At 38.1% G+C, this 10,947-nt stretch overlaps 2 protein-coding genes and 1 non-coding gene across 3 annotated transcripts in view; 1 reads left to right on the top strand and 2 right to left on the bottom strand.

Moving 5' to 3' along the window:
* The window catches only part of PRRG4 (proline rich and Gla domain 4), an 11,371-nt gene extending 8,385 nt beyond the window's left edge, over nucleotides 1-2,986 (bottom strand). Inside the window, exon 1 of the mRNA XM_049780698.1 lies at nucleotides 2,977-2,986. Coding sequence (XP_049636655.1) covers nucleotides 2,977-2,986 — 10 coding nt within the window. The remainder of the gene's footprint in view (nucleotides 1-2,976) is intronic.
* Nucleotides 660-766, bottom strand: LOC126019617 (U6 spliceosomal RNA). The gene has a single exon (XR_007499250.1). It is a non-coding gene; the product is annotated as a U6 spliceosomal RNA (small nuclear RNA).
* Nucleotides 2,985-10,947, top strand: part of CCDC73 (coiled-coil domain containing 73) — a 75,026-nt gene continuing 67,063 nt past the window's right edge. The window contains 2 exon segments of the mRNA XM_049780697.1: nucleotides 2,985-3,017; nucleotides 10,635-10,670. Of these exon segments, the coding sequence (XP_049636654.1) occupies nucleotides 2,985-3,017; nucleotides 10,635-10,670 (69 nt within the window).

The raw sequence follows: 10,947 nt of genomic DNA, 5'->3' as shown, positions 1-10,947 counted from the left end.
AATCCATTTAGATTTGACCTATGTGCATGGTGTTAGAGATCTGAGTTCACTTTTTTGCAAGTTGTTGACCAGTTTTCCCAACACCACTTGTTAAAGAGGCTTTCCTTCCTCCATTTTGCATTTCTTGCCCCTTTATCAAAGATTACTTGATTGTATGTCTGGGGTTTATTTTCTGGGTATTCAAGTCTATTCCATTGATCAGAGAGTCTGTCTCTATTCCAATACTTTGCTCTTTTGATGATTATTTCTTTGTAATAAAATTTAAAGTTGGGGAAAGTGATGATGCCTTCCATTTTCTTTTTCCTAAGGGTTGCTTTAGCAATTGTGGGTGTTTAGCCTTCCAAATGAATTTTGTGTGTGTTTGATCTAATTTGTAGAATGTTCTGGGTATCCTTTAGAGGAATTTCATTAAACCTGTATAATGCTTTGTGTTGCCATTTTAATAATGTTGATCCTCCCAATCCATGAACAGGGTACAGGCCTCCATTTTCTTGTGCCCTCTTTTATTTCTTGTAGCAGTATTTTGTAGTTTTCTTTGTTTAGGTCCTTCACTTCTTTAGTTAAGTTTACATCAAGTGATTTGAGTTTCTGTGGTACTATTGTGAAGGGTTTTTTTTTTTTAAGACAAAATAAACTGAATTTTTAATTAAAATTTCTTAAAAAATATGGAATGCTTCACGAATTTGCGTGTCATCCTTGCGCAGGGGCCATGCTAATCTTCTCTGTATCGTTCCAATTTTAGTATATGTGCTGCCGAAGCGAGCACAAGGGGGTTGTTTTTTAATGTCTATTTTTCTCTATCATTATTTGTATATAAGAAGGCTATTGATTTTTGTGTGTTACTTTTGTAGCCTAAACTTTGATATATAAATCTATTGTTTCTAGAAGCTTTTTGTTAGCCTTTAGAATTTTCTAAATATAGTATCATGCCATTTGCAAACAGTGAGAGCTTGACTTCTTCCTTTCCTATTTGGATGCCCTGATATCTTTTCCTTGTCTACTTGCTGTGGCAGAATTCCCAGTAAAATGTTGAAAAGGATTGGTGAGAGAGGGCAGCCTTGTGCCAGATTTTAAAGAAAAGGCTTTCAGTTTTTACTCATTGAGTATAATATTTGTCATGGACTTGAGGTAAATGGCCCTGACTATATTGAGAAAAGTTTCTTCCATTCCCATTTTGTTGAGATTTTTTTTGAACCTTATCAAATGCTTTCTCTGCATCTATTGATATGATCATATGGTTTTTATTTTTCATTTGTTGATATGATATATTACAGTGATTGATTTACATATATTTTTTTGTTTTGTTTTGGTTTTTGGGCCACACTCGGCGATGCTCAGGGATTACTCCTGGCTGTCTGCTAAGAAATAGCTCCTGGCAGGCACGGGGGACCATATGGGACACCGGGATTCGAACCAACCACCTTTGGTCCTGGATCGGCTGCTTGCAAGGCAAACACCGCTGTGCTATCTCTCCGGGCCCTGATTTACATATGTTAAACTATCCTTGTATCTCTGAGATGAATTCTACTTGGTCATGGTATATGACCTTTTTGATGACATTGCTAGGATTTTGTTGAGGATCTTTAAAACTGTGTTCATTAAGGATATTAATCTCTAGTTCTCTTTTTTTGGGGCATCTTTGTCTGCTTTTGGTAGCAGGGCCATGCTGGCTATGTTAAGACTATTTGGGAGTATTTCTGTTTCTTCAATTTTTCAGAAGAGCCTGAAAAGTAGTAGGTCCTCTTGAAAGTTTTGAAAGAATTCACTAGTGAATCTATCTGTGCCTGGGCATTTGTTTTTAGGAAGACTTTTGAATACCATTTTGATTTCCTCAATAGTAATGTCTGTTCAGATATGCCAAATCATCTTGGTTTAACCTTGGGAAGTTATAGGAGTCCAAGAATTTATCCATTTCTTCCAGGTTCTCATATTCTATGGCATAGAGTTTCTCAACATAATCTCTGATTACACTTTGAATTTCTTTATCTGATAACTAGTGATAACTAGAATAGTTCTTCATGCACCTTTTGGCCATTTGTAATTCTTTGAGGAAACTTCTGTTCATCTCTCTTTTTTGTTTTTGTTTTTGGGTCACACCTGGTGGCACTGAGAGGTTACTCTTGGCTCTGTGCTCAGAAATCGCCCCCGGCAGACTCGGAGGATGGAGAGGATCATATGGGATGTGGGAATTGAACATGGGTCTGTCCCAGGTCGGTCAAGTGCAAGGCAAATTCCTTACTGCTGTATTATTGTTCCAGGCCCTGTTCATCTCTTCTGTCCAAATTTTGATAGGGTTGGATTTTTTTCTTATAAATTTCTACTAGTAATTAATTTTTCTTGAACATTAACCCTTTATTTAATGAACGGTAGGTGTAAGGTTCCATTTGTTGTAATTCAAATGGATTGTTGTTCAGACCCAGGAAAACGGATCTGAAGCAAGGTCTCCCTGAGAATTAATAATCTAAGACATTCATATGGTAAAAAAGCATGGAGACGAGGTGGCTTCCATCTTGATGGCCCAGAGCCTGACTTCTCAAACCGACTTCTCTTTATTGACCATCTAATCCACAACCAGGTAGGGGAAGGTTCAATGACACACAAAAGTACTCATCTCCCATTAATCCAGTTTAGGTGGGCCTTTCATATGTAAAAAGTGGTGAATGAAAAGGAAAAGAGGACGCTGGTGAGGTCTTTGTTTTGGATAAAACAAGGTGTAATCCAACAGTAGGCAAATAATTTTTGCCAGCATGTGGGGTCTTTGTATGTATTCTAGTCTTCATTTCCATTGAGGTGCAGATATTTATTAATTTAATGTAGTCCCATTTGTATATATTTGCTTCCACATGCTTGGTTAGTGGTGTTTCATCTTTAAAGGTGCCTACAATTTCAGTGTTAGGAGAGATTTGTCTATGTTTTTCTTATATACATTATGAATTCAAATCTAATAGCAAGATTTTTGATCCATTTTGATTTTACTTTTATGCATGGTGTCAGGAAGACGTCTAAGTAATTTTTTAGTATGTGACTGACCTGTTTTTCCATACCACTTATTAAAGAGGCTTTTCTTAATATTTTTGCTTCATATTTCCTATTCCTATTTTGCTCCTTTATCAAAGCTTAACTGATCATATACCTTAGAGACTGTCTCTCAATTTTTCATTTTGTTCACTCCATATTTCTGTTCCTTTATCAAAGATTAACTGATCATATACATTAGAGATTCTCTCTCAATTTTCTATTTTGTACCACTGATTGGAGGGTCTGTCTTTATTCTAATACCATGTTGTTGTTGTTTAGGATTTTTAGTTTGTTTATGTGCCACACCCAGCAATGCTCAGGGTTTACTCCTGGCTCTGTGCTTAGAAATCACTCCTGGCAGGCTTGGGGGACCATATGGGATCCGGGGATAGAACCAAGGTCAGTTGCATGCAAGGCAAATGCCTTACCTACCTGTGCTATCACTCTGCCCCCTCTTTTTTTTAACTTCTTTGTCTTTTGCCTATGTATTTGATATTCTGAGGTACAGTTGTGAGTGGGACTTTTTTTTTTAATTCTCTTTCTTTTAATTCACAATTTTTGTTTGTTTTTTGTTTTTGCTATTTTTGGGTCACATCAGATGGTGCTCAGGGGTTACTCCTGCTGTGCACTCAGAAATCACCCCTGGCAGGCTTGTGGGAATTCCATGGGATACTGGGAATTGAACCTGGGTTGGCTGCATACAAGGCAAATAAATATCCTACCCACTATGCTATTGCTCCAGTTCCATTTGTATTTCATTATTTGTATATAGGAAAGCCATAGACTTTTGTGCATTAATTTTAGAGCCTGTTACTTTACTATACAAATGTATTGTTTCTAGGAGCTTTTTTGATAGAGTCTTTAGGATTTTCTAAATATATTATCATGCATAAAATATGCATGATAATCATGCATAATATATCCTATATATATTGTTTTAAAGTGTTGTTTTCTACTGGATGTTCACATATATTTTTGTCTGTTTGTTTTGGTTTTGAGCCACATCCCACAGTGCTCAGAGGTTACTCTTGGGTTTGTACTCAGGATTCACTCCTGGCAGGCTTTGGCAGACCATATGGGATGACAATACTTGAAACCAGGTCAGCTGTGAGCAAGCAAATGCTGTACTATTGCTCTGGCCCCACCACATACATTTTTAATTTTAGAAGTTATTACCCCTGTTAACACAGATTTTGTTTGTTTGTTTGTTTGTTTTTGAGTCATACCCGATGACGCTCAGGAGTTACTCCTGGCTTTGTGCTCAGAAGTCACTTCTGGCAGGCTCAGGGGATCATATGGGATGCCAGGATTCAAACTGGGGTCTGTCCTGTGTTGACTGCGTGCAAGGCAAATGCCTTACTGCTGTGCTATCGCTGTGGCCCGAACACAGATATTTTTATTTTTTAAAAGTACGCCTTCAGGACTGGAATGATAGCATGGAGGTAGGACATTTGCCTTGCATGCAGATGGACGGTGGTTTGAATCCCGGCATCCTATATGGTCCGCGAGCCTGCCAGGAGTGATTTCTGAGCATAGGGCCAGGGGTAGCCCCTGAGCACTGCCGGGTGTGACCCAACAAAAACAAAAACAAAAGTACGCCTTCAGAAAATGACATTATTTTTTTAAATGACATTATTTTTAAGAGGGCACAATATTGAAACATTTAAGAAAAAAAACTGAAGGGAAAACTAAACATGTTAAGGATGTCATTTCTTTTTTCGATTTTTTTCTTTATTTAAATGTCTTGATTACATAAATGATTGTGATTAGGTTTCAGTCATGTAAAGAACACCCCCCTTCACCAAGTGCAACATTCCCACCACCAATGTCCCAAATCTCTCTTCATCCCACCCCACCCCCACCTGTACTTCAGACAGGCTTTTCAGTTCCCTCATTCATTCACATGATCCTGGTAGTTCTCTGTGTAGTTATTTCTATAACTGCACTCACCACTCTTAGTGGTGAGCTTCATGAAGTGAGCTGGTGTTCCAGCCCTCCTCTCATTGTTACAAAATTGTTACAAAAATGACTTTTATTTTTCTTAAAACCCATAAATGAGTAAGACTATTCTGCATCTCTCTCTCCCTCTGACTTATTTCACTCAGCATGATAGATTCCATGTACATCCATGTATAGCAAAATTTCATGACTTCATCTCTCCTGATGGCTGCATAATATTCCATTGTGTATATGTACCACAGTTTCTTTAGCCATTCGTCCAAAGGGCATCTTGGTTGTTTCCAGAGCCTGGCTATTGTGAATAGTGCTGCAATAAATATAGGTGTCAGGAAGGGGTTTTTGTATTGTATTCTTATGTTCTTAGTGTATATCCCCAGGAGTGGAATAGCTGGGTCGAATGGGAGCTCAATTTTCAGATTTTGGAGGAATCTCCATATTGCTTTCCATAGAGGTTGGACTAGATGGCATTCCCACCAGCAGTGGATAAGAGTTCCTTTCTCTCCACATCCCTGCCAGCACTGATTGTTCTCATTCTTTGTGATGTGCGCCAATCTCTGTGGTGTGAGGTGGTATCTCATCATTGTTTTGATTTGCATCTCCCTGATAATTAGTGACGAGGAGCATTTTTTCATGTGCCTTTTGGCCATTTGTATTTCTTTTTTTTTTTTTTTTATCAAAGTGTCTGTTCATTTCTTCTCCCCATTTTTTATGGGATTAGATGTTTTTTTCTTGTAAAGTTCTGTCAGTGCCCTGTATATTTTGGATATTAGCCCCTTATCAGAAGGGTGTTGGGTGAATAGTTTCTCCCACTCAGTGGGTGACTCTTGTATCCTGGGCACTATTTTTTTTGAGGTGCAGAAGCTTCTTAGTTTAATGTATTCCCATCTGTTGATCTCTGCTTTCACTTGTTTGGAAAGTGCAGTTTCCTCCTTGAAGATGCCTTTAGTCTCAATTCATGGAGTGTTTTACTGACTTGTTGTTCTATATACCTTATGGTATCAGGTCTGATATCAAGGTCTTTAATCCATTTCGATTTTACCTTCATACATGATGTTAACTGGGGGTCTATGTTTGCTTTTTTGCAAGTGGCTAACCAGTTCTGCCAGCACCACTTGTTGAAGAGATTTTCCCTGCTCCACTTAGGATTTCTTTTTTTTTTTTTTTTTTTTTTTCACTTAGGATTTCTTGCTCCTTTGTCAAAAATTAGGTAATTTTATGTCTGGGGGACAATGTCTGAAAACTCAAGTTTATTCCACTGATCTGAGGGTCTGTCTTTATTCCAATACCATGCTGTTTTGATAACTATTGCTTTGTAGTACAGTTTAAAGTTGGGGAAAGTAATACCTCCCATTTTCCTTTTCCTAGGAGTGCTTTAGATATTCGAGGGTGTTTATTGTTCCAGATGAACATCATAAGTGTTTGATCCACTTCTTTGAAGAATGTCATGGGTATTTTTAAGGGGATCAATTGCATTAAATCTGTATAATGCTTAGGGGAGTATTGCCATTTTAATGATGTTAATCCTGCCAATCCATGAGCACGGTATGTGTTTTCATTTCCGTGTGTCCTCTCTTATTTCTTGGAGCAGGGCTTTATAGTTTTCTTTGTATAGGTCCTTCACATCTTTGGTCAAGTTGACTCCAAGATATTTGAATTTGTGTGGCACTATTGTGAATGGAATTGCCTTCCTGACTTCCATCTCTTCCCTATCATTATTGGTGTATAAAAAGGCCATTGATTTCTGTAGGTTGATTTTGTAACCTGTCACCTTGCTATATGAATCTATTGTTTCTAGAAGCTTTTTGGTAGAGTCTTTAGGGTTTTCTAAGTAGAGTATCACGTCGTCTGCAAACAATGAGAGCTTGACTTCTTCCTTTCCTATCTGGATTTCTTTGATATCTTTTTCTTGCCTCATCGCTATAGCAAGAACTTCCAGTACTATGTTGAAGAGGAGTGGTGAGAGCAGACAGCCTTGTCTTGTGCCAGAATTTAGAGGAAAGGCTTTTAGTTTTTCTCCAATGAGGATAATATTTGCTATTGGTTTGTGGTAGATGGCTTCAACTAGATTGAGAAAGGTTCCTTCCATTCCCATCTGGCTGAGAGTTTTGATCAAGAATGGGTGTTGGACCTTATTAAATGCTTTCTTTGCATCTATTGATATGATCATGTGATTTTTATTTTTCTTGTTGTTGATGTTGTGTATGATGTTGATAGATTTATGGATGTTAAGCCATCCTTGCATTCCTGAGATGAAACCTACTTGGTCATAGTGTATGATCTTCTTGATGATGCATTGGATCCTATTTGCCAGGATTTTGTTGAAGATCTATCTTTGTATCAGCATTCATCAGGGATATTGGTCTGTAATTTTCTTTTTTGGCAGCGTCTCTGTCTGGTTTTGGTATCAAGGTGATGTTGGCTTCATAAAAGCTGGGAGTGTTCCCATTTTTTTCAATTTCATGGAAGAGCCTGGCTAGGATTGGTAGTAGGTCCTCTTGAAAGATTTAAAAAAATTCATTAGGAAAACCATCTGGGCCTGGGCTTTTCTTTTTGGGCAGATGTTTGATTACAGTTTCAATTTCCTCAGTAGTGATGGGGGTGTGTTTAGATATGCTACATCCTCCTTACTTAAATGTGGAAGGTTATAAGTGTCCAAGAATGTTTCCATTTCTTCTAGGTTCTCATGTTTAGTAGCATAAAGTTTCTCAAAGTAGTCTCTGATTACCCTTTGGATCTCTGCAATATCTGTCGTGATCTTCCCCCTTTTCATTTCTAATACAGGTTATCAGATTTCTCTCTCTCTCTTTCTTTATGAGTTTTGCCAGTGGTCTATCAATCTTGTTTATTTTTTCAAAGAACCAACTTCTGCTTTCGTTAATCTTTTGGATTGTTTTTTGGTTTTCCACTTCATTGAGTTCTGCTTTCAGTTTTGTTATTTCCTTCTGTCTCCCTATTTTTGGTTCCTTTTGTTGGTCATTTTCTAATTTTTTGAGTTGCGTCATTAAGTTATTCAGGTATGCCCCTTCTTCCTTCCTGATGTGTGCTTGTAGAGCTATAAATTTTCCTCTCAGGACTGCTTTTGCTGTGTCCCATAGATTCTGGCAGTTTGTGTCTTCATTATCATTTGTTTCCAGGGAAGTTTTGATTTCTTTTTTGATTTCATCTCGGACCCACTGGTTGTTCAGTAGCAGGGTGTTTAATTTCCAGTTGTTAAAGTTTTTCTTCTGTGTGGCTTTGTAGTTCACATCTAATTTCAGAGCCTTGTGGTCAGCAAAGGTAGCCTTCAGGATTTCTATCCTCTTGATTTTATGGAGGTATGTTTTATGTGTTAGCATGTAGTCTATTCTGGAGAATGATCCATGTACATTGGAAAAGAATGTGTATCCAGGTTTTTTTGGGATGGAGTGTCCTGTATATATCTGCTAGTCCTCTTTCTTCCATTACTCTTTTCAGGGCTAGTATGTTGTTTTGTGGGTTTCAATCTGGTTGACCTATCAAGTGTTGATAGGGCCATGTTGAGGTCTCCCACAATATTGTGTTATTACTGATTTCTTCTTTCAGATTTGTCAGTAATTGTATTAGATAATTTGCTGGTCTCTCATAGGGTGCATATATGTTTAATAGTCTGATTTTTTTCCTGTTGCACATATTCCTTGATTAGTACATAGTGTCCATCTTTGTTCCTTACCACTTTTCTGAGTATAAAATTGGTGTCATCAGATATTAATATGGCTACCCCAGCTTTTTTGAGGGTGTTGTTTGCTTGGATAATTTTCCTCCAGCCTTTAATTTTGAGTCTATGTTTGTTCTGACTATTCAGATGTGTTTCTTGTAGGCAGCAGAAAGTTGGATTCAGCTTTTTGACCCATTTTGCCACTCTGTGTCTTTTAATTGGTGAATTTAGTCCATTGAAATTGAGGGAGATGATTGTTATAGGATTTAATGTCATCTTTGTAGATAAGTTTGCTGTGTTTGTTGGTCTCTCTTGTCTTAGAGTAGACCTGTCAGTTTTTCCTTTAAGGCTGGTTTATCATCTGTGAATTTTCTGAGCTGTTGTTTATCCATGAAGCTATGTATTCTTCCTTCAAACCTGAACGTGAATCGGGCTGGGTACAGTATTCTCAGTGAGGCATTCATTTCACTCAGTCTTGTCACAATATCCCACCACTGTCTCCTGGCCTTGAGAGTTTCTTGTGACATGTCTGCTGTAAGTCTTAGGGATGCTCCTTTGAATGTAATTTCCCTTTTTGATCTTGCTGCTTTCAGTATTCTATATCTATGGGATTTGTCATTGTAACGAGGATGTGTCTTGGGGTGTTTTTCTTTGGGTCTCTTTTAGCTGGTACTCTTCGGGCATGCAGGATTTGATTGCATGAAGTCTTTAACTCTGGGAGTATCTCTTTGATGATGTCTTTGACAGTTGATTCTTCCTGGAGATCTCCTTCCTGGGTTTCTGGGACTCCAATGATTCTTCTGTTGTTTCTGTTGAGTTTATCAAAGACTTCTGTTTTCATCTGTTCGCATTCCTTGAGTACTTTTTCCATTGCCTGTTCGTTTGTCTTAAGGTTCTTTTCCAATTTCTTCTGTTGTGTTGAGTTTTTCTGCATCACATCTTCCAGTACTCTGATTCTCTCCTCAGCTGCTGATACCCTGTTGGTGAGGCTATCCATTGAGATTTTCAGTTGAGCAACCATGTTTTTCAGATCTGTTATTTCAGTTTGGAGTTTTCTGATTTCTGTCGTTGTGTTCTGTTCAGATCGATCTATGCTTCTTTTGAGTTCTACGAACATCTTCCATATTTCTATTCTAAACTCTTTATTTGAGAGGTTAATCAGGTGGTTGGAATTTATTAGGTCATCTGAGCTTTCTTCTTTATTCTCTGTGGATGGTGTTTGCCTGCGAGGTTTCTCCATTGTCACGTTTGTAGTGTGGTTTTTCCTGCGTGTTGTGGTGGGGTTCATTGGTTAGAAAGAGTGTGCGGCTGCAAAGCGAAGAGGCCGTGCTCTTCTGCTGCCTCTAGTTGACTGTCCTCAGAGTGAACAAAGGTACAGCAGGGTGGAGCCTCCACAGGCCAGAGACCTCAGCTTATTGGACAGCGACCTCCGCAGCCAGAATGTACTTACTGGGCAGCTTCAAAATGCAGTTTTTTCGGGGTGCACTCCCTAGACCTCTGAGGAAACCTTCAGGGATTCAGAAACACAGACAGACAGGTGCAGAAGAAATTCCCCTTGCAGTCCTCAAAGTGAACAAAGGCACAGCAGGGCGGAGCCTCCACAGGCCAGAGACCTCAGTTTATTGGACAGCGACTCCCGCAGCCAGAATGTACTTACTGGGCAGCTTCAAATGCAGTTTTTTGGGGGCGCTCCCTAGGCCTCTGAGGAAACCTTCAAGGATTCAGAAACACAGGCGACAGGCGCAGAAAAAGTTTCCCTTGAAGTCCTCAAAGTGCAGGATGTCATTTCTTGAATGCTTTGTTTGCTTTCTTTGATGACATTGGCCCTTTAATATTCTTTATTATATTTTATCAATTTAAAGATATATTCACATTAATTTCACATAATATATACATGCCGAATATTTCTGTAGTCTCACTAATCAGTGTAAATCACTGTTAACAATTTGCTTAATTGTGTTTAAATTTTTTTAAATTTTATCAGTTGCAAGTGAAGATGTGTACCTTGGAAGAAGAAAAGGTATTTATTAATTATTTTTATTTTAAGGATAAATACATTAACATCTAAAACAATTAAATTACCTTTAAATGTGTTCATTAATAAATTGTTTATTATATTAGAAATAAATAAAATAGACTGTTAATTGCTTCAACTTAGATATAGGGTTTGTTTATTTTTGATTCTGAGCTCAGGGATTACTCCAGTGGGGAAAAAGAACCTGGGTTGGCTACATCAAGGCCAGCATCTTACATGCTGTACTGTCTCTTTGTCCCTTTACCCTGTTTATTTTGAATGT

This window comes from Suncus etruscus, chromosome 9, assembly GCF_024139225.1.
Source record: "Suncus etruscus isolate mSunEtr1 chromosome 9, mSunEtr1.pri.cur, whole genome shotgun sequence".
NCBI classification, from domain to species: domain Eukaryota; kingdom Metazoa; phylum Chordata; class Mammalia; order Eulipotyphla; family Soricidae; genus Suncus; species Suncus etruscus.
Note: the sequence above shows the minus strand (reverse complement) of the source record. Positions and strands in the feature narration are given on the sequence as shown.